At 40.6% G+C, this 22,901-nt stretch overlaps 1 protein-coding gene across 1 annotated transcript; it reads left to right on the forward strand.

Moving 5' to 3' along the window:
* The first annotated feature begins 240 nt into the window (after positions 1-240).
* tshr (thyroid stimulating hormone receptor) lies at positions 241-19,493 on the forward strand. The gene is given in 11 exon segments (XM_018694710.2): positions 241-428; positions 6,682-6,753; positions 7,826-7,900; positions 10,315-10,389; positions 11,073-11,147; positions 12,172-12,249; positions 12,839-12,907; positions 14,474-14,551; positions 16,559-16,747; positions 17,189-17,879; positions 17,881-19,493. Coding segments are annotated over 11 exon segments (2,337 nt in total). The 5' UTR covers positions 241-258; the 3' UTR covers positions 18,646-19,493.
* The last annotated feature ends 3,408 nt before the right edge of the window (positions 19,494-22,901 follow it).

A 22,901-nucleotide genomic window follows, 5' to 3' on the forward strand; every position in this document is an offset into this window, starting at 1 on the left:
CCTTCACAACCTCACAGAAACTCCTGGGGCCCTGTAAAGAAAACTGAACATCACACTCCAGTGCAGCTCCACAGTCTCTACCAAAGGATTATAGCCTATACACCAAAACCAAACACCACAGTCTATTCCAGGCAACTTTTGCTTAGACTGATACACATATTTGTTATTGTGGACATCAAGAGGACTATCAGGTGGAGACACGGGAGTCAGTCTGGGGATATTTTTTGAGCCGACAGTGACAGCGAACGGCTCTCCAGCATGCAGGTGATCGCATGCGCCTTGTTTACGCTCGTCACTCTTCCCATCAGCACCGTGTCGGAGGCAGACTCCTGCCCTGCTGTCTGCGAGTGCTCTGAGTGGAGGACTCACACAATCTCCTGCTTTGACATTGATATTCTCCCCAGGTTTCCAGCAAGCACGGAAACACTGTAAGTAGGCATAAAAATACGCATCTGTTAAAGTGATTCCACTGTTTTTTTTAATGCATTTTAGAATGTAAAGTGCTCTTAACCCCGAGGAAAAATCATTAAAATATCATGAATACTCCTTCAAGGTGTTCCCACAGGGACTTTGAGGCTGTCTGTGATGTTAAGCAGTTATTCCATTTTAAGGTATTATTTTTGTCTATTATAAGACTGCTAACAAGCTATGTTCCAAAGTTGTCAGTGTGACTTTTGTTTTTTATTTGGTGTGAAATCTCTTTGGTGTTAAAATAAATACCGAAGTTATTACATTTATTTTAATGAAGATTCACTTACAAGTAGTTTAATATTGGAATAATGTGACTGCAATAAATAATTCATTCAAGCATGTTATTAAAAAGTTGAATCATTTTAATAATTTAACTTTTATAACCTGAAATCATTTCACCTACAGCCTACAACATAACTTAAATATCTTGAATATATAGTTGAGTCCCTTCATATTTGTTGTTGTTTGCCTTAAATTGTCCACAGCTGTATCCTGATTATTGTTTAATCATCTATAATTTACACTACAGCAGCATCCCCCAGCGCTTCAAGCATCTACTATCAGCATGATTCGTCCCCTGAGTCCTTTTGTTGTTATGAATTTACTGAGGAGACAGAGAAAAGAGAGAGAGAGAAGAAAGCCAGAAATGAGATGTCCAGTTCACTAGGTTTGTGCTGCAGGGTATTGAATCATTTCAGGGTCCTGTGTGCAAAGTGCCCACACTGCAGACATGTACCGCAGACAGGAGGCAGTTTGGAAAACAGGGATGCTCTTCAATACTACAAGTAGTGCTCACCATACCTTACTACACCTTTGTTTAATAAAGAAAATATGTAAAAAGCAACAATCCTATTCTATTTTGATCTGTGTAAACAGACATACCATCCTGTTTCTCTGCTTGTAACTGAACAATTAACAGCGAAACTGCTATTGATTCACACTGTTCAGATGATGGTCTCATCTTAATCACCAGCTATACTGGATATAGTGAAGAATCACAATACACTCGCTTCTCCTCCTTTTCCACAAACAGTAAGCAGCAATAAAACAATATAATCATATTACTGCCAACTGGGGCTGCAAATAATGATTATTTTCATTATCAATTTTCTGTTAATTACTTTTTCAAATAATTGTTTGGTCTATGAAATGTAAGAAAATGGTGAAATATGTCCATCACAAAAACATCAAAGAGCCTAAGAAGACATCTTCAGATTGCTTTGCTTTGTCCGATGAACAGCCCAAAATCGCAAAATGTTAAGTTTAAGGTAGTACATAAAGGAGATAGAAGCAGAGAAGCAACATTGTACCTGAGGCTTTAAAGCTTCTTTCACTCATGTACTAAATACACAATGCATCCACTAAAAGGAGTCAAAAACTTTGTCAATACCACAGGAGTGGAGCAGAGGCTATTTTGTATAGCAGTGGACAATTAAAACCGCATTTGATTCCTGTGAAGAAAAAAAAAACTGACCCAACCAACAGCTGATCCGTGTTCCATCTATTGTCTTGTTATCTGAGACCCCAAGGAATCTATCGAGAATCCTGGGAGCCGACATGATGTAATATGTCAGGGTCACCTCTGAAAAATGTGTGCAGGGCTTTTTTACACTTCCTAAATTGCTTAAGTACAGGGTGAAAATTATGCAATAGAAAGCGACCAGTTTGCCACGGCCTTGAGTGATGGAAACACATGCCCTTCAGAGGGACTCCATGGCAGATGTGGAAACATAGAGCTGGAACAGTGAGAAAGGGTATTTCCATTTAAATCAGCATTCTTGAGGGATAAATCAGACAGGACTGTTACATTGTACAAAGTGCACTTGTGTTGAAGTAACCAAGTTGGTACATTTCCGAATATTCTGAATGCTGTTTATACAATAAATAGAAGTTTGGTAGTTTTATCACGGATGAAAAGCCTAACATATCACATTATATGTGTATTATTAAAGGAGATTTCAGACCTAGCTCTCACAGGCCCAGGCAGATTGTTGCACACGTACACCTACCTACATACCTGCAACATATCAGCACAATAATATTTTCTTTGTATGTTTTAGCACTTGTTACTCTTAAACAAAATTCATCTAAAGCACTGATGTAGGGCTCATTAATCAAGCTAAGGAGAAGGTCCTGCACTGTGTTGTGATAATCTTCATTCCTCTCTTACAGTTTATTGGAACATCCCTCCATCATCCTTCAATCCCAAACACCACTTTGCATCGCCTCCAACAGCACCCATCACATGAAATTATCTCCCGATCACTGCTCCAATTCACATGCCCCGTGCCTTGATGTCCCCTACAATTTCCTCACATTCCTGCCCAAAGTTTACCCAGTGCCCTCCAGGAAAACAGAAAGACATGAAAGCATGCCACCAAGCGCTGCCCTGTCACCAGCCTGATAAAAATATCTGCCAAATAAGCCCAAAATAGACTGTGGGTTGAGGGGGATGTTCTAGCAGATGAGGCGTGAGGAAGTTTGATTTTGTTGTACACACACTGAAGAATGAATGACCCCGTTGCCCTGGTCAGGCCAGTACGGGGTCCAGTACCACTGATTCTGGCCAAGTCTGGCTGCCAGTTTTACTGGCCTTTTGTCTTGAGGCTTGGTATATCTGCCAAGGAGCTTTATTTTGGTCTGTCAGTTTGTCTGTCAGCAAGTTCCATGAATGAACTGCACCAGTGAGAAATTACATTATGTTTTTATAGTGGTCAAGACTTGGTATTTTAGATAGCCTACTTACTGAAGAGATAGATAGATACTTTTGGCAGGGTCTAAATGCAACTAAAACTTAGGAGCTTTCTTTGAGTCAAAGAGCAACTTCAACGTTTTGAGAAATAGTATCTCCTTTCTGAGTTACATGATAAGTTGAAAAATGTTGAATTCTTTTTGCTATACTTGTTATCTGCTTTTGTATGGAGAAAACAAATGAGATATTATGTGTCAATTAGTGACCTTTAGAGGTGCTGATAGGCAAAATTTGTTATCAGGCTAGTTGTTTACTGTTTACGGTCATGCTAAGCTAAACTTAGTGGAACTGGCTACTGGCTTTGGCATGAATTATACTTAGTGTACAGATATAAAAGTGGTATCAGTTTTTACCTCTAACACTCTCAAATTGCCTTCAGAACCCTTCTTTATCAATACAGTGATTTTAAAAATGACCCAAAAATGTTTAAACTTTCTGCACTAATTCTGTTATTAACAAAAGGATTTTGGTCAAAAATTCTTTTGTGGAGGAAAAAGTGTAAACATTCTCTTCACAAAACAAAATGTGAATGCAAAGCAGACGTCTGTGCGTGTCTGTGTATGAGTGTGCATATGTGGATACTTAGTGTCTGGAGTCCTTTGTGTGTGTGTACTTGTGGAGGTTACTGCATGTGCCACTGGGAGTCAGAGAGGTGGAAAGGAAAGCACAGACATGCTTAAAAGCCTGCGTAGCGTGACTCCCGGCTGCGTCTGGACGATGCATTCAAATACAATATTTACTTTTTACAGCACATTTCTCAAACACCCAGAGAGTTCCATTTGAGAATAATTAAGAGGGAAAAAAGACTTCAAGGGAAAGGAGGGAAAAAACACAGCGGTTCCACTCTTTCAAAAACTCTGAGTTTTTGGATAGGAGTTTAAACGTGATAACTCGTGATGTTCGTTGTTCCTCGACCTCTCATCTAATAAAACTGACCGAGGAGTGAAATTCTAGTGCTGTTTCCTGAATAGTAACAGATGAGCACTGGGATTAATTGTAAAATAAGAAGTGGGACATTGAACATGATGAGCTGTAGCTGAGATTACTGGAAATACTGACAGTCTCCCAGCCATTAATTTGTACCGATGGATAGTGTAATGGAAATTGTTACTATTACTTTCACATTCTACAATAATTGCCTCCTGTGTTTATGAGAAAACAAACATGTAATCTTTTATAAAAACTTTAGATAGAAATGATTGAAAGAATCAGTCATTGTGCACTACCTGTCCTACCTATTTTTCTTGTTTCTCTTGCCTCACAGTGTGCGTTCAAGTATTCTGAGTGAGAAGATGTTGAGGATTTTTATAGCGACAGCATTTCTACATGAGAGGGCCTTATGCTGAAATCACACTGGAGAAAGTACAGGTTGAATATGTAACTTACCCTCTCTACCAGTCACCACAGACCATTACACATCAAACTGAGACAGAGCCCATAGTAAACACAGCTATGTTGTCAATCCAATGTTGACACTATTATAAATTATGTGGCTTCTTCCCACTTCAAACTCAATTCCCAACCTGTTTGTTTTCTCAGGTTTCAATCCAAAATGACAAATTGAGGGAGTAATTTTCTCCTTAAGCCTGTGAGATGGGCTCATTGGTCTTCTTTTTGCACTCCTGAGGGAAAATGCATGCTGGTTATTTGGGTTTGAGCACGGCGGCGAAACATTGTGGTTGTGACGGGGGTGTTTGGTGTCAGGGTCTGCTCTGTGTCCCTGCTGTTTGTTTGAGTTTGTCAAAGTGTGTGCAGGGTGCCGTGCTCCAGTGTCTACTGAGTGACTCACCCCCCTCCACACACACACACACACGTGAGTGTGATTTAGACTCCTGGGCCAGATCTGCAACCTCTGAATTAGTCTATTGTTCCCCTGATGAAGCAAAGGTGCATGAAGATGGTGGCTTTGGCTGAGTCACTTTTTATACCTGTTTCCAAATGGACACATAGACTGTTGTTAGTTGAGACAGGATGCGGTGGAGCAAGTTCTGAATGTGCATCCTACTACAGAGTAAGCCTGGAACACAACATGACATCAACACATGTGGATACCATCTTAATCTCTTTCTTCTATTACTATGTTGTGATTCCTAAAACAACCACAACAAAAGCTGCAGCAACATCACAGGAAAGAGTCATCACATCCTCACTAGTGAGGTAGAGGTAAAAGTGTCCACATTGTACTCTAAAAGAAGAAGTTTGATATTTTTGGGGATACTCTTATTTACTTTTCTTATCAAACATTAGATGAGATCAATACTACTCTCATGTCTATACAGTATGATAAATATGAAACTATAAACTATGAAACAGCTAGCTTGCACTGTCCAATGGTATGAAATTCCACCTAACAGCACGCCTATAGCTCACAAATTAATGTTATATCTTGTTTGGAAAATCTGTACTTATTTTCCCAGTTTATTTATTTATGGAAATTAAATTCTTTTAATTTTTCATTTTTAAGCACCTCTTCCTTTTATGCAAAAATTTTCAACGAGCTAAAAGGTTTGACATGTGGGTGAAATATAGATCAGATTCTAAATATCTTCTGTCTCATAACTTAATCCTTGGCTTCGCAATGAAACTGAAACATTGGGTACTAATTTATCCAGAACAATGTGGAGGTGTGTATCGCATACTTAGGTCTTAACCTTACTTTCTGAAACACTGTCCTAAACAGACCCAGACATTGTTTGATTTGGCTGCCAGATCAGGTCCATTCAGTTCCAAGTCTTTTGTTTTTTTTTCCCCCCATGTTCCTAGAATAGGGGGGTCTGTTTTACCATTTACTTCAAAGAACCCTTTCATCTAATACTGAAATTCATCAGTGTTGGGCGTTTATCTGTGATTCTTCTTTTCTCTTCCCTGTACACTTTGTCTCCTTCTCTCTTCCCCTTTAGATCTCATTTTCTCTGGAATTACTGGACAAAACATACAGGCAAAAAATCTGTCGGTCTGTCTGAAATTTACTTAACTGAAATTTAATTGATAATTGAATCACAAAGATTGAGTTACAAAGGAAATCCTTAGTATTCTCACAATGCTGTTTTGAAGGTCACTGTACTCTTGTTTGGCATTTTGGGAAGTATGTTTTTTTTTCTTTGTAACAAATCCATTACAACAATATCTAACCCATAATATCTCAGTTGTTTAGTTTGAAAAAAGAGGTGAACAATTCAACTGGCTAAGTCTTCCCCTGTCTCCAGTCTTTATTCTAAGCTAAGCTAATTGTCTGCTGTTTCTAACAGCTATACAGATGTGATGGTACTGATATTCTCATCCAACATTTGTCTCAACTCTCAGCAACAAGTACTTTTCCCAAAATGTCAAACTGCTCCTTCAAAAATGTCAAGAACACCTTGCTAATGATATAAAGTCTAGTCCAACAAACAGAAGGTATGAAGAGTAAAATGTGTTTGTGACGACTAATAAAACGACCATATTTATTTTTCAACCAGATGGCTTTTCGAGACTCATCTGTCATCCGTGCCAGCAGACGTCTTTGCCAACATGGTCAATATCTCGAGGATGTGAGTGCCGATTTATCTAGGAGAATTATTCTATTCAACGCTTGTACACTTATAAACACAAACCCTTCAAAGCTGCTCTCATCCACCTGTTGTCTTTCAACTCCCTTCCCTAAAAAGTGGGAATCTATCCCAGTTCCAAGCTGCCCACCCCTTTCCTTTTTGTCTCCCACCCAAGCAGATGATATGCTCTCTGTTTAGTATCACCGCTGGCTCCTAATCACAGCTGGAAGCACTAATGCGTTCCTTCATCAGAAATGTTGGTCCTTCAACCGCAGCAGGGCTTGGACATTGACTAGGTATTCCAGCAGAGCTTTTCGGGATGTGTGGTGATTTTAGCCTCCCTGTAGAGGTGGAGTCTCTGTGTAGAGGTAAAATATACACTTGAGCCTTGATCCTCGGCCGCTGAGTCCAACGTCTGCGTCCAAGTCATGCATGAAGGAAGACGGAGGTGGATGAGACGATTTGTGTAAGCCTCAAAAAGCCACAAGTGCTCGCAGCCAGTGTTTCCTCTGACTCTTTGTTCTCTATCCAGATAAAATGACAGACTACATGATAGAAAACCAATAATATGTCAGCTGATTCTCGAATACAAGCTCTTTTTTAGTTTGTGAATATTAAGATGTGTTTTATTAAGTGCCTAGTAATAACTAGAAGAAGACAGAATGTGTTTTCTTTCTAGTAAGTAAGTCGTTTTTAAGGTTGATCCAGTGCTAAGTTCATGGTTTATTTTAAGAGCATACTTGCTACCAAGTAATAACAAATCAGAGCAGAGTGACTGATGACTAGGTAATGTATATGTGAGGTGCATACCTTTAAAATTGCCCGTGACTTTAGGGGCTTTGGAGACAAGGTGGGATGATAAATTCAGGAAAGAGTTGCAGTTTTTAGGATCATTTTTGGAGCCACACACTTAAAGTCATTTACAAAAATAGGTCTTATATTTCTCTTTTCACGCTTGCACACTACCTTCATTCCAAAAAATCAGACAGATGGTTAAGAAAACTCATTATTTTTATATTACCAAGACGATTTGTACTTTAGATTTGGTGTAAGCTTTGTTCATTTCTTTTAGATATATATCAGTGGACATGAAGCTACAGCGGCTGGAGAGGCACTCGTTCTACAGCCTGAGGAAAATCACCCACATGTGAGTAACTAAAGGAAAAGGGCACACTCTTTATTGATCTCTATTGATTAAGCTGTTCCATTTGCTCTCTGGAGAGAAAAATGCTTAATTTTGAACCTCGCCGGCAGCAAATGGAAGTGCGGAAGAAACACATTAGGAGCTTATTTCTCCCCTGCACATAACTTACTGCTCCTCATCAGAGTAGTACAGAGCAGTTTTGCCAGTTAATGAGGCTGAAAAAATAACCCTGTTGTGGGATTACTAAATGCAGATTAGATAAGAAACTATTCAATTCAACTAAGTAACTCGTTATCTGGATGCATTTGGTGCATTATTACTGAGTCCAATCTAAAAAGCATGTTAGAAAGAGAGAGAGGCTAAACAGCAGCCAGTGTTTGGCTTCTCTCCTCATCCGTTTCATGCTCCAGCTCTTGTTGAAGCAGCTCTGGGGAAAAAGTCTAGCAAGGTGCACTCTATTCTCAATTATGGGATAGAGATTTATGGCTGAGTCTCTGGGTGGACCACACACTTTCCAGCAGAACGCCTCCTAGCACTTCATATATTACTGCACGACTTCCTGCCTATGTGAATGATTTGTTCCAAGTTACAGCATCTTGTAACACAGCAGTTTGTGTGTACGCAATTTGTTTCCACTCTTCAATTACTGTATAAAATGTGAGCATGTATCACCGTTTGAGACAGTAACTATGATTAACAGCTTCAGACATTCATTTGACACGACTTGATGAATATGTGCATATCATTTGGAAGTCATTTTTATCTTAATTATCCTTCCTTTTAGACTTTTAGTCATTTCTTATTGGCCTCTTAATACCAGATATCAAAATACAGACAGAAACGATAATTCAAACCGCTAGCTGAGGGTTGTATTGGTGTTCTCGGGGTGTATTTTGGATCTCTGGGGCCTATTTCCCACTGATTGGTGTGGTGCAGTGCCATACATCAGATAATGGCATCTCTCTCAGGTTTCCTTCAGGGTCAGACACAAATTAATGCTCTGCTTCCTGTTGGCTGCTTGAGGCCGACAGCAGCTGTGGATCAAGGAGAGCAGTCAGAGCTGAAAATTCAGCAGGGGCTGAATGAAGTTTGCTATCATGCCACCATCGATGAAACCACCAATTTGAAGGATTCTTAGGTTTATACACAAGTAAAAATGCACATATTTTAATGTACTGTAGTGTAAACAAATCTTGCTGTGTGCTCTATTGGCAAGTGATGCATTGCATATTCTACTGGCAAAAAAGGAAAGTGTATGTTTTATCTTTACAGGAGCAGCAGCAGTGGCAGCTTGTTAAAATTGTGTTCATGAAATAAATTGGGTATTAATTGCACTTATGAAATATGTTCATAACATTGTGACAAACCCTACAAACAAAGTGCTATGGTGCTTCTTAGCATCTTTTAGCTCGCTCACTGTTTTGTTTTTTTTAACTTTACTTTTGTGGTTCAGTCTCTTATCAAACTAATTTCCAGCTACTTAAATCAGCCCTCATGGACATACTGTATACCATATGCCCAGCACCAAACAGCAGACAGACAAAGTTACTGACTAGCTGGTGAACGTAGAAGGTGTTTTTCTCAGGGGCTGGTGGAGACCAAGCCAGAGCTTAAAGGGGAGTAGCTTACATTGGTAGCCAGAAGCACGATCATCAGCCTTATGTACAAACAGCTTCCTCTACATTCTGTCATCATCACATAGGCCTTTTTACTATATGATGATGATACTGTTTACCCTGGCTACACAAACTTGAATCCTCTTTTCAGTAAGGCTGGAATCATGAGTGCAAACCTTTTCGTGCTGTTTAGTTAATAGGAGCAGCCAAAGTTACCACGGCTTAACAAAGAAAAGAAGACCGCACACAGAAACACTAATTTTATCCACAGAAAATCCAAGTGAAAGGAAATCAAATTCCCAATGATACCGTTTGATTGGCCTTTGGATTTAAGCCCTGGTTTTTACACAGCAGCACCAGGAAGATGAGCCTCTCTTGCTCAGGAACTTCCATTGACCTGACCACGTCTGTCTGCTGGGTTCAGTGTGGTTTGCCAGGTGTGTGAAGAAGGGCCAGAACACACGTTGGAGAGCACCAGATGGCCCCAGACAGCAGAGAGAGGTGTTCAGTCCAACACAGGGCGGACCAGAGTAAACACTCTAATGAAACACTAATTGGACTCCACTTCCGGCCCTGGCTGTCTGCACTGAGTTTCCCTTCTCTTGCACACTGGCATGCACCTTGCTATGTTCTGTCAGCAAGTTTAAGACTGCACAGTGTGTGTCTCCAAATGTGTGTGCAAATAATTTTGTAGTGGCTACAACATGTTACATATATTATGTCCTTTGCTAATGCTCTGAATTAGTTTGTATTTATGTGCAAAAACAATTGACTACATTTCTGTCTTGCCTGCTCTTCTAGAGAGATACGTAATGCAAAAAGTCTGTCCTACATCGACCCAGAGGCCTTTAAGAATCTCCCAAACCTCAAATACCTGTGAGTATTTTTCATTGCATTGCCTTTTTTTCTAAGCCATACCATTTTTTATGTAACATATTGACTACATTATGGCAACCCAAAAAGTTGAGGGTTGTATATATGAAATGCTTAAGTCTGGCAATAATTTAGACATTGCGATCTATTCATAGAGTTGTGTGTGTCAGTGTGGGCAAGACTGAGTCATGCCCCATTTGGATTTAATGTAGTGGTTCAAGCTTTCTTCAGAAGAAGTCACTGCACAGTCTAAACGTAGATGAAATCAAACATATTTGGCAGAGGAATGAAAGATGCCAGTCTCATGTGAATTCTTGACTCTAGTAGACAATATAAGCTGCTGTTTCCTTCCAGAAGGCCAATGTTCAGTAGTTTAGAATGATGTCACCATCACTTCATCTCTTTTTCAAAAGCCCTATCCTATAACAGAATCTGACAGTTACACTTAAAGTTACCCATTAAATGAATTGAGGATGTTATTCTTAAATGATGCATTCTACTGTTAACAGTAATGTTTAAGGATGGAAGCTCACATCAGATCTTGGGATTATTTTTGCATTACACCGTTGTCTGATACAGAGGTTTAACATTGTTGCAATAATGTGTTTAGCACCTTTGTAAGACCCCGTGTAATCTCTGTTGTTTCCCCTGTGTATCTTTATTGTTTCTGTCTCTGTGCTATTCAGGGGGATTTTCAATACTGGCCTTACTTTCTTCCCTGACTTGAGCAACATCCACTCTAACGATATGAACTTCATATTGTAAGTTACAGCAATCTTACAGTTTGTAAGATCAAGCACACTAATCAATATTTTTGATAGCTAAAACTGCTACTTTAAGTATTTTGACAATAGCTGTCATTTGTATAATACAACCAAACAAGACTGTTTTAGGAAAATAATCAGCCTTTAAGGTGCTATGCGTAAGTTTTTGCTATTGCACATAGCCAATATTAGCATAAAAAGCTCTGTGTCTCCAGTGGTGGAAGTCAACGCCAATGTTAACTCTATTTTGCCTCTGTTCTTCCACTGAAGTTAGCATGCTAATAATCTAGCCCCAGCCTGTCACATCTCATAATAACTCTTTGCGTTAGTGAGTCACTGTAGCATTCAATATGCCCTCTTGTAAACATAACAGTTAAGCTGTTATGCTAACATTGGCTAGCAAAGACTTTAATAGAGCACCCTTAACAGACCTTTCCTGCAACTATACCTTACACTTTTTAAGGAATAGGAGGATGGATGAACTGTTCCACTGCAAAGGGAGTGTTTAAATTTTCATGATTCTGACAATGTAATAAAGTAGAAGGAATAAATGGGAAATGAAAAAAATGACCTCTTACATGTTTATGTTTCTTTGTATTACATGTAAGAAGGATTGACAAGTAGGAACATTTTTGTTTGGAACACATCACAGCAGGGATTATGGGAAATGTGGTCTCAGTTTTGAGAAGTGAAACCACTAAAAAGACCACTTCCTCTATAAATTTGATTTTGTGTTATTTTGTGTAGAGAATGCTACATTAGCAGTTTGTGCTCTGTGTTTGTATGTGTGTATAACTTGTCTGCTTTTCCGTGTCCCTGTGAAATGAGCTACATCCATAGTCACATCTCTGTTGTCACCCTCTCAGACAGCTGCTCTATCTAATTTAATTTTCCTACCCTGCCATAATACTTGAGAATATATTCATCAACACTACATTTCTCCATATGCCATTTTCCAGTGAAAGGTATTTATTTACAACACCACTTCATTTCCTCTCTATTCGATGCCTTCGTTTTGCAGGGAAATTGTTGATCATCCCTACATCACTGAGATCCCAGCCAACTCCTTCCGTGGCATCACCAGCGATGTGCTGACAGTGTAAGATATCACATGTAACACACTAACTGTAGCCTACATAAATGTACAAAATAAGAAACTGCTCACACCTGATGTATACAAAATACATAAAGTAAATGCAAACCATAGACTGTATTTGCAGTAAAGTGAGTGCTATAACAGTGGCATTGTCCTCTATCCTTAAATCCAACTCAAACCCTAAAATAGCCACAAGAAGAAGGCCAAAATGACCTCACTGTGAAAACATGCCCTCACACTGAACTAACTTGAATCTCACTAAGATAGCAAAAACAAGTACACAGATACTCAGACAGAACAGGCAATCACATATATGTGGTTAGGTTTGGGAGTGAAGGAAGAGGGATTGCAGTTTTAATACAGAGAACAGCATGTCACAGAAAATGTCGGGCTAAAAACCGCAAAATTGCACAGAGAGATAAAACCTCACAATAAAATGTAAAATAAGAAGGTTCCACTTATCTGTCACTGCTGCATAGAAATGGGTGAAACATCAACACATGGGAAATATGTTCATTCAGTGGATTGGTTTTTAAATGTAAGAGGAAAATTCTAACCTGTGCTATTTTCTTAACTCATTCATTTGTTCCAGGATGCTGTATGGAAACGGCTTCAGAGAAATCCAACATCATGCCTTCAATGGAACCAAGCTAGATCAAGTGTAGGTTAATGGTATTTCTGTTGTGTGAAACTTTATTTTCGTAGTTTGACGTATTGGGAAATGCTGCTTTCTTGCAGAGATTTAGATGATAACATTGATACCACTCTCATGTCTGTATGATAAATATGAAGCTACAGCCGGCAGTCAGTTAGGAAGTCTAGTTTACAGAGTCAAAACATTAGAAACAGCTAGCCTGGCTCTGTCCAAATGTAACTAAATCCATCAACCAGCACCTTTAAAGCTCGCTAACATGCAATAGCATGTGTGTTTAATCTACAGAAAAAGTGTGGTGTAATAAACAGCTGCTGGTGGTTTTATAAAGGGTTTTTGAGAGACTATTTCTTTACTGTTCCTACCTGTCTGCAGTCTTGCTAAGCTAGGCTAACTGGCTTCTGTCATCACATAAGAGTGTGTCAGTCTTGTAATTCAGCAGGCTAGCAAATAAGAGCGTTTCCCACAATGTCAAACTATTCTTCTAACAACTTTGTGGCTGTGTGATGGTGTTGTTACTTTTGCATTAAGTATGAGAGTTTTATATTATTCCTCTCATGAGCTCTCCCAGTTCAAACATAATGTTTACAAAAATCTAATTCAAGAGATGCAGTTTCATTTTATCTGGTGTGGAATCTGTTCTTTTAGAAGCTTTACATCTCTCAAAAATCAGGTTGCTCAGTGTTTTGCATGGAATAAACCATCTCTGACATCTGGCATGTTACCCAAAATTACACTACAAACGCAGCAAGATCACAGCTGGGTCTCTATGGGCCTTCTCATATGTACTCAAAAGGGGCTTAAGCCCAGCTCTTGATTAGCAAGCTGGAGTTCTCATGGGAAAATATGTTTCCAAAAGTAGGTATCAGGAAGTCTGCATTAAGAATCCCCCCTCTCCCATACTCTTGGTGACACTGGAGAGTTATGTCAGACTTGTAGAAAACAATTTCACACTTCCACATTCAATAGCCTCACATGGAAAAATTATGAGTCAGTGAGAAGAGAACAGGTAAGAGTTGCTTCCTTTTTCTCTTATGTCTTGTCTTCTTGTCACCCCCTGGTCCAGAATCCTGCATATTCAGGATATGAGGTATTAATGATATTAATTTAAAGCCCCTCTCCTCTTCTATAACACCTACACACAGCCCAGATCCTTCTAAGAGCCTAATTAAGCCATTGGTCTGTGACTAGTGAGTCTTACCACATGGGTGTTTGTGTTGGCGCTTGATCTGCTCTGAGGGGAGAACTGATCCCAGCACAGCCTGACCAAGACAAACACGTCCCTCACAAGTCTATTATCCTTATTAGATTTACGGGATTCAGGGAGATGTGTAGTGAGGGTGCAGTGTGTTTTAAAGAGTATGCCACATCTTATACTATCTAACTAGAATCAACAATGTAAGTGAGACTTTTTCTGTCATGTTTCACCCCTGAAGTAAGAGAAAATAAATGCAGACATGTGCAGTGATGAGGTTTGGGAAAATATTATGCCATGCCTCGCCTCTGTCAGTCTGATTGAAATGTGAAGGATAACTTTTCTCTTAATAAACGTAAATTTGTGCTTTCCTGTCCCAGCGACCTTCACAGGAATAAGTATTTGACCAAGATGGATGAAAGGGCTTTTGCGGGCACCATCAGCGGCCCCATGCTTCTGTAAGTACCCAATCTACCTGAGTACTTGGATCCTCTCTTATGGACTGTTTTTAATTAAGCACAATCCAAAAAGGTGGGCCATCAGTTAGGGTTAGGGTTAGGGTTAGGGTTGGCTCTGCAGATTATTATTTCAGTGATATATTTAAAATTTACATGCAGCAAAACATATTGGAAGTCTATATATCAATAAATAATAGGCCGAGTTTGGTAATTACATCATTTACACCATGTCAAGCTAGATTTCCTCATTCATCATGTGCAGACTGGATGAGGCATGTCTGAGAAATTGGATAGCATATCATCAAAGTGTAAAAATCATTGCTCCACAGCTGTGTCTTTGACCAGGAAATCTGACACACATCATGTGCAAGTGAGTGTGAGGGAGAAACTTCCGACGTTTGTCTGATACTGTTGTCTTTTTGACGTTCCGTAAGATTTTTTAAGCTGTGTTGTCAATTTTAAAGGCACTCAATGCCAGACCCTTTTACCACGGCTATCTGGTTGCTACTGTGGTTCTGATCTAGCCGTTGAGCGTCTGGTTAGGTAAATGGGGTTCGTGCGCAGGTCTTCTTCTTGTGTTCCATTGAGGAACATGTCCTGAGTGAGGTCACCTCCATGAGGTCATGAGCTAAACATCTGGGAATGACAAAATCAGACCGACACTCACAGGGTCTGTGCAACTTTTTTTTGTACAGCCTTACACAATGTGCCCCATGGGAGGAAAAGAGAGGAGAGGACAGAGAAGTGTGGAGAGCAAATGGGACTAAAAAAGAACAAGTGACCTCTTAGCAAATATGGAATTGTTTCACTTGTGTTTATTTTATTTAATCAAATTAATCTTTAACCTAGAGGTATAATGGGTTAGGAAACTAAAGAAAGCAATAGAGAGCTTGGCCTCTACTTGGCCCCTAGAAGGGGGGAGTGTCCAGTGCTGTACAGCGGAATGTCCTGATAATGGGATCACACAGGATGTTGGTGAGATTGTCAATCCCCTGCATGTCTTTGTCCTGATGAGGTTGAGCTGGCTTTGGCATGACAGCCGAGCGCAAGAAATACCACATGTAATTGCTTAAAGATGAAGAAGGAGTGAGGAGCTCGCTCTAAGAAACAGATGGAGGGTGTTGTTTAATCCATCTGTGAGCTCTCTGGTCTCATCATGTCTAGCCCTTCTGTAGATCCATTGATACTACAGCTGAAAGGTACTGGGTGGTGACTGCGTGCCGTTATTTCTCTGGGTCAGATGAAAGTATCAGTATTATAAACTGGCATGCAGTAAGTGCAGTATAATAGGACAGGGGTATGCAGAAAATTGCATGTTATCAACCGCATCGGGAACATTGCTTAGCCTCAGTGACCTCAGCACTTCATACATTAGTCCATGATTAAGTGACAACTCTCTTTGCAAAAAATTCAGAACCTCACTTTAAATCTTGGCCTAAACAACCTGTTATACAGGGGCAGGTTGTATCTCCAAAGGTGTTCTCGTGATCCTTCTTGTCCTCCGTCTGCCCATCTACCTGTAAAGTACTTTCATGTGATTAAACAAATGTTTAAATCAAATAGTTCCTCAGACTATGGACATAATGTACATTGCAACAAAGACAGCAACAACAACAAGGGTTAAATTGAGGGTGTCTGTATTTGGCTGTAGATACCTGAAGACATTGCACCTCTCATCCAAAAGGATTTTTCAGTTCTGACCCACTGGTGGGGGGACCCAGGTATTTAGCATCTATGGGGTGGTTATCAAAGCCACTGATGCCACTTGGTTTGTTAGTGCTCCTGTCTGTTGTAACAAACAAACCAAGGGATGTCAATGGTTTTGATATCTACCACAGCACCTTCAGGTATCTACAACCAAGTCCAGTAGCCCTCAACCCTTCTTGGCTAACAATGACCTGGATGACCGAGCATTTTCACAGACAACGGAGTAGAGAGGGGGGAGCGTTGTCTAAAATGTTGGGTGTGATGTATCCTCTTCTTCTTCATTCTCTTTCTGTCATAAAGAGACGTGTCCCTGACAGGGATCAGCTCGCTGCCGACCACAGGTATGGATTCTCTCCGGGAGCTGAAGGCGCGCAATGCCTGGGCCCTCAAGAAACTGCCACCTATTAAAACCTTCAAGCACCTCACCATCGCCAACCTCACCTACCCCAGCCACTGCTGTGGCTTCAAAAACCTCAAAAAGAAACGAGGGTGAGCTCGCTTCATTTTGTATTCGTCTAACATACTCATGACAGTCAGAGAAGTGAAGCAGAGGCATCAGAGGAAGTATGTCCAGAGTGTATGAATGCTCTTTTAGTGTGTGTATTTCATGTATTTGGATGGTCTACCACAGTGAGTGGGGCAGCTGCACTTGTATCGGTGTAGATCTTGGCAGGGATTGAATCAATTTGCTGACGTGTTTACCTATTACTTCTTACTGTGCTGCCATAATTAGTGTCACTCATTGCTGTTATTGTAGGAAGAGGGTTGAGCCAGACTAATAATGACTCTCAAAACAGGAATCCCTTCTCTTCAACTGGATATATAAATGATTTGATATTGCTCTTAGTGCTAATGAGGAATGTAACCAGGTCTGTGTTTTTTGTCGTTCTTTTATTTTCTCATGTGTATTTATCTGCATGTGTTCTTCAGCTTTTTGGAGTACATCATCTGTAACCTGACTGCTTTCTACGACCAGCATCACAAGCGTTCTGTGGGGCCCCTCCGTGTGCCTTCCCTTCAAGGGGAGAGTGTTGTGGAAACAGCCCCAGACATGGAGCCAAATGACGGAGGTCACAAAGAGTCCCAACAAGACTGGAAGAGAGGTGACTTCCACAGCAGCCTCCACTATCACGCCTATTTTGGGGGCCAGCCAGATGAGGATGTGGGTTTTGGAGAGACCCTCAAGAACCCCCAGGAGGACACCAGCCAAGATTTTGACAGTCGTTATGATTATGTGGTGTGCGAGGAGGGAGAGGAGGTGGCATGTGCACCAGTGCCCGATGAGTTCAATCCTTGTGAGGACATAATGGGTTTTGGCTTCCTGCGAGTGTCTGTGTGGTTTGTGAGTCTGTTGGCTATTCTGGGAAATGTGGTGGTGCTCCTGGTGCTGCTCACCAGCCACTACAAGCTCTCAGTCTCCCGCTTCCTCATGTGTCACCTGGCCCTTGCAGATCTGTGCATGGGGATTTATCTACTGCTTATTGCCTCTGTAGACCTCCACACGCGCGCTGAGTACTTCAACCATGCCATAGACTGGCAGACAGGTCCTGGTTGTGGACTTGCAGGTTTTTTTACAGTCTTTGCAAGTGAACTCTCTGTCTACACCTTGACAGTGATTACATTTGGAGAGGTGGTACGCTATCACCTTTGCCATGAGGCTGGACCGCAAGCTGCGTCTACACCATGCAGCAGCCGTGATGCTAGGTGGCTGGATTTTCTGCCTTGTCTTGGCGCTACTTCCATTGGTTGGGGTGAGCAGTTATCAGAAGGTCAGCATCTGTCTCCCAATGGACACCCAGTCCACAGTGGCTCAGGTCTACATCTTGTCAGTGCTTGTTCTCAACATTCTGGCCTTTCTTGTCATCTGTGCTTGCTACTTCAAGATTTACTGTGCAGTACACAACCCTCATTACCGCTCTGGATCAAAGGATACCAACATCGCCAAGCGCATGGCTGTCCTCATTTTTACTGACTTCTTGTGCATGGCGCCCATTTCTTTCTACGCCATGTCAGCTGTGCTGGACCGGCCACTCATTACTGTCTCCAACTCCAAGATTTTATTGGTGCTCTTCTACCCACTCAATTCCTGTGCCAACCCATTTCTCTATGCCATCTTCACTAAAGCATTCAGGGGGGATGTATTCATCCTCCTCAGTAAGGTGGGGCTATGTCAGCAGCGAGCACAGCTGTTCAGAGGCCAGACAGTCTCGTCGAAAGGAAGCAGTGGGACATCTCAGGTTCGTAGGGATAAGGATAAGGTTAGAAAGGGAGGAAACGGAGGCCAGGAAGAGGTGCCCATCCACCTTAAGAAATGCTCCGGACATACCTACCATCAAGCAGTCAGCCAGCAGACAAGCCCTGAAGAGAGCCAGAGCCTGAACACATGAGCCGAACACCAGCTTGAAGTAGTAAAAAAACTAAGACAGGTTCAGGTGGGAGAGAAGAGGCCTTGAAGTGTTTGTGGATAGATCTGTTTGGATACTTAACAGAGAGCTCCGGTATTCTGTATCGGCTTCAGTTTTCAGGCCAAGTTCAGCTGTTTTCACAATTTCAGCTGTGATGATTTTATGGTTCCAGTTGTTGGAGAATATCAAGTGTCACTGAAATATGAGCTCGACTTCATCTCACTTATAGTCTCTTCTATTCTGATGGACTGGCTAGAGTAGAACAGAGATTATTATAAGGAAAAAAGTAAAGATAAAACTCAAACAAGCATATATAACTATGAATAAAATCTATTTTTCATTATCTTTAATTATATGTTGAGTTTAATTTGAATGATCTGTGCACAGTCTGCTATTGAGATACAAGAAAAATATCAAACTGTCTCAAGCACTTAATTTTCCAGCGATAAGAGAACATTTCTGAGGTACACTATTTATACTTGGTTGTTGTGTTCAAGGACAGCCTGCTGGCTCAGTGCCGTTCACAGTGGAAATAGTCACCCATTTTATGAAACCATAAAAAAGCTGCATTTCTCATCATTTTATTAGTATCTGTGTGTGATGTAAATACATGTTAGTGTTTGGTGATTTATTGATAAAAACAGGACACATTGTCTGCGATTAATATGCATTTTGAAGTGTGTTTACCTGAAACTGAAAAGTATGGGTCAGACATGAGTGTTTTTACAGTGAAAGTGGATTCTGAACTTGTACTTTAATGACGCTTATACTTGTACCAAATTGATATATCACTTTTTTCTTCTGAAATATGTGCCTTCTTTTGTTCTTTATGTTATGTGCTTTTTTAATATTACCAAATATTGTTTCTTTCACTCACTGCACATTGATCTAGAAAAGCAGTTTGTACAGGTACCTCCTCATCTTCCAAAAGCATGTGATCCAATTACAAAAGTAAACACAAGACATATTTTGATTATTAGCCATTTTCCACAAATTACAGGCAGGTATGATAATCACAAATATATACTGTTAAAGCTGAGGCTCTCTTTTGGAATTCCATGATTGTTTTTCTAGCACGATCGTGATATTTTTCCATCCTCTTACGGAAACAAGTGACTTATACAATCAGTGGAGATAGCTTTGGCTTCATTGGGGGAGCTTAAAGTAAATATAGCTGAGACACGTGTGAGCTGCAGCACTGTAACTTGTGTGATATTGAGCTATTATGAGTTAAAGGACACCCTCTGCCAATGGCAGCTTAACATCTGGTTAGCATTTCATTCTGCTGGGTGACATTTTTTTAAAGGAAATATACAGATGAACAGGGGAGGAACATTCCAGGAAAAACGGATCATTTCAGACTTCAGATTTTCAGACAAAAAAAAAATCTTGCTTGCAAAGTTGTCTTAAAGATATCTGACCAGACTGCTTTGTTTCAGTATGGAAAATATAGTACAACATTCCCAAGATCTACATAACTCTACTGTATTTTCAATGTATCAGTGAGTTTGAATTGGTTGAAACCGCAAAACTGGAAGGATTTCTACTTTTAAATTAGAAAAAAATTAAGAGTGGCATCTGCTCACTGTGCTCCAGACTCAACTCTCGCTGTAAATTCCTAACAGACTAACAGGACATCAATTTTAGCTGAATGTTTTCCACAGCTTTGTGTCCATCTCTTCCAGTCACCCATTAACAACAATCCAGTGTGGACCCTTCAAACGCTAAGCACACAGAGCTGGAGCATGATCTGCCTGGCTGCGTTTGTGAGGGCCTCCTCCCTTCCACTGCCAGTTAATGTTAACTCACAGTTCATACTTGTTTCACGAGTGTGTGCATGTCAAGGTTGATAAAAATCAAAATCATGGCACATATTGCGTGGGTGTCTGGGTGAGCACGGAAAGACTTGGAGAGGTGACATATACCTGTAGAACCCTCTGAATCTACACCCCCACTTTCAGCCAGTCATTAAGTGTTTTCTCAAAGCCAGGATCATACAGAATTTCATAGAGATTTGTGGGTGGGTTCACAGCCCAACCAACAGAAAAGGACAACCGAACCTATCAAGACTCGGACTAGATTTATTTTAACATTCTTCTGTTAGCTGGTTCTCAGGCCTGCCTGATAATTCTCCCGGTATTTCAAATAAACCCCTGTATGAGCCGTTCCGCAAATAAGCGGGGCAGGACCCTACGATGCACCTCACTAACACCAGATTAGGTTGCTAAACTCAAATACAGTGGGAACAGAGTCATGAGAAGAAGTGAACAGAGAAACGGAGGTTTCTGTCTGGAGATTTAGAGCGGCCTCAGTCACTCGGAGGAGGTCAAAGTCTTTGAGTATTCCTCCAACTCTTGTTCCTGGGAACATGAAATCCCTGTATTTATGACGTCATTCCTCACGTTATTCCATGGGCCAGTGGACATGGACGGTCGTCTTGAAGAGTCAAGTTCCCGTCTCTCACAGAAAACTCTTGAATGACTACTAGAGTGAGCCATGGAGTTGTGGTGAGTGCAAACATCTGTCCTTGTGTTGTTTTGCAAGCAGTTTCACTCACCACACACACATATATATGTGTTTATTTCACAGTAACATATAGGTGATCACAATGCATGCATAATCTACACCCATGTACTAAACTAAGACTCCAAAATTCAAATTTTTCCCTTTTGCCAAAGATCCTAAAGAACCTGTGACCTTTTGGGGGAGATGTGAACTCAGACTGTTTGGACTTGAGTTAGGCTCAAGTCTTGAGTGATGATTTAATGGCTGTGGCATGCTCAAAATGCATTATTTAGTCTGATGTTTCTTCAGATCACATTTAAAGTCAAAAGTGTTCATAGCCATTACAAACAACCATGCTTGAAAGCAGTGTGAAAAGCAGTTAAACATGATAATAGTTTAAATATAGCAATAAGGGCACACAGTCTTTCAAGTCTGACAAGAGATAAAATTCAGTCAGTAACCTCCAACCAGTCAGACACTTTTGTCTTGACTTGGGACTTAAGTCCAGAATTCATAGCCAAGACATTAGTTTTACTCGTGACTTGTAAAGGACGTTGTCCCACCCCTCCTTTGCCTATTGGACACATTAGATTCATTACAGGATACTATACTAGGCATTAGACAATGGAGAAGGACCAGCAAAGGAGGAATCTCCATTAGAAATGGACAGAGGCTCTTTGTCCCAAAAAGCTTCACATTTTCTGAGACTATGGTGAACTCAACGTGCCACAGCCAGCAGGCCTGGCTACTACATTGCACAGAGGCCAACAAACTCTATTTTGCCATGCAGCTGATTGGCAGTCAGCGTGGGTTAGCTGGTAAGCAGAGAAAGCTATAGAGTCTAAGCTAGACATCTCCAGGGCCTCATTATAAGTCTCATTCGCCAGCAGCTCAGACTCTTATGCCTGAGTGCCCAGGAGTAGCAAGAGGGCCCACTTCATGAGAAGCAGCCAGGGATACATTCTTCCTCTACTAGGTCTATTCAGGCCTGAATAAGTCTTTGTGAAGAATGATATACTGTAGAAGTGACAGCCTGCCTCAAATCCATTTACAATCAAGGGCAAAATCTCCCTGTAGTTTCTGATTCGGCTATAATCCCAGACAGCACCACACCTTTATCTCATAATTACCCACAAGGAAATACACAGGGATTGTATCAGTTTGGTTAGGAATTAGAAGAAAGGCAGGGAGAACGCCCATGCTGTGCAAACCCTGACAGCTGCCCAGACGCTGGATTATACAGCTAAAAAAGTGGAACTGAAGACAGGCTTTGGCAGATTCTGGGTCTCACATGCATGTCAGATCAGTTGCTGTAAGTAAGTGATCCCAACCAGGGGTACTTGTACTTCAAGGGGTACCTATGTAGTTTCCATGGGATAGGTGGAAAGATTAGAGTAGCTCGGCTAATTTGTAAAAATAAAAATTAAGGTTTTATTAAAAGATGATATTCACATTGAGTCAGCTGTAACAGCTGAACACAGTGTATTAAAGCTAGTTAGCGAGTGAGTGGGGAAATCTAAATACTTAGTTAAAGGTGATAGATAAATGGTTTAAAATATTTAGCAAAAAGTAATGGATAAACAGTTGAAAAAGCTAGTAGTTGAAATTGTTAATGTAACAGAAAGATTAACAATTTGAAATAGCTTCAAGTGATGGATAAATAGTGGAAATATTCAGGGAAACGTAATAGAGAAGATTAACATTAGCTAAAAGTAATGGAGAAAATTATTAAC

The sequence above is a fragment of the Lates calcarifer genome, linkage group LG7_1, assembly GCF_001640805.2.
Source record: "Lates calcarifer isolate ASB-BC8 linkage group LG7_1, TLL_Latcal_v3, whole genome shotgun sequence".
In the NCBI taxonomy this organism is placed as follows: Eukaryota; Metazoa; Chordata; class Actinopteri; family Centropomidae; genus Lates; species Lates calcarifer.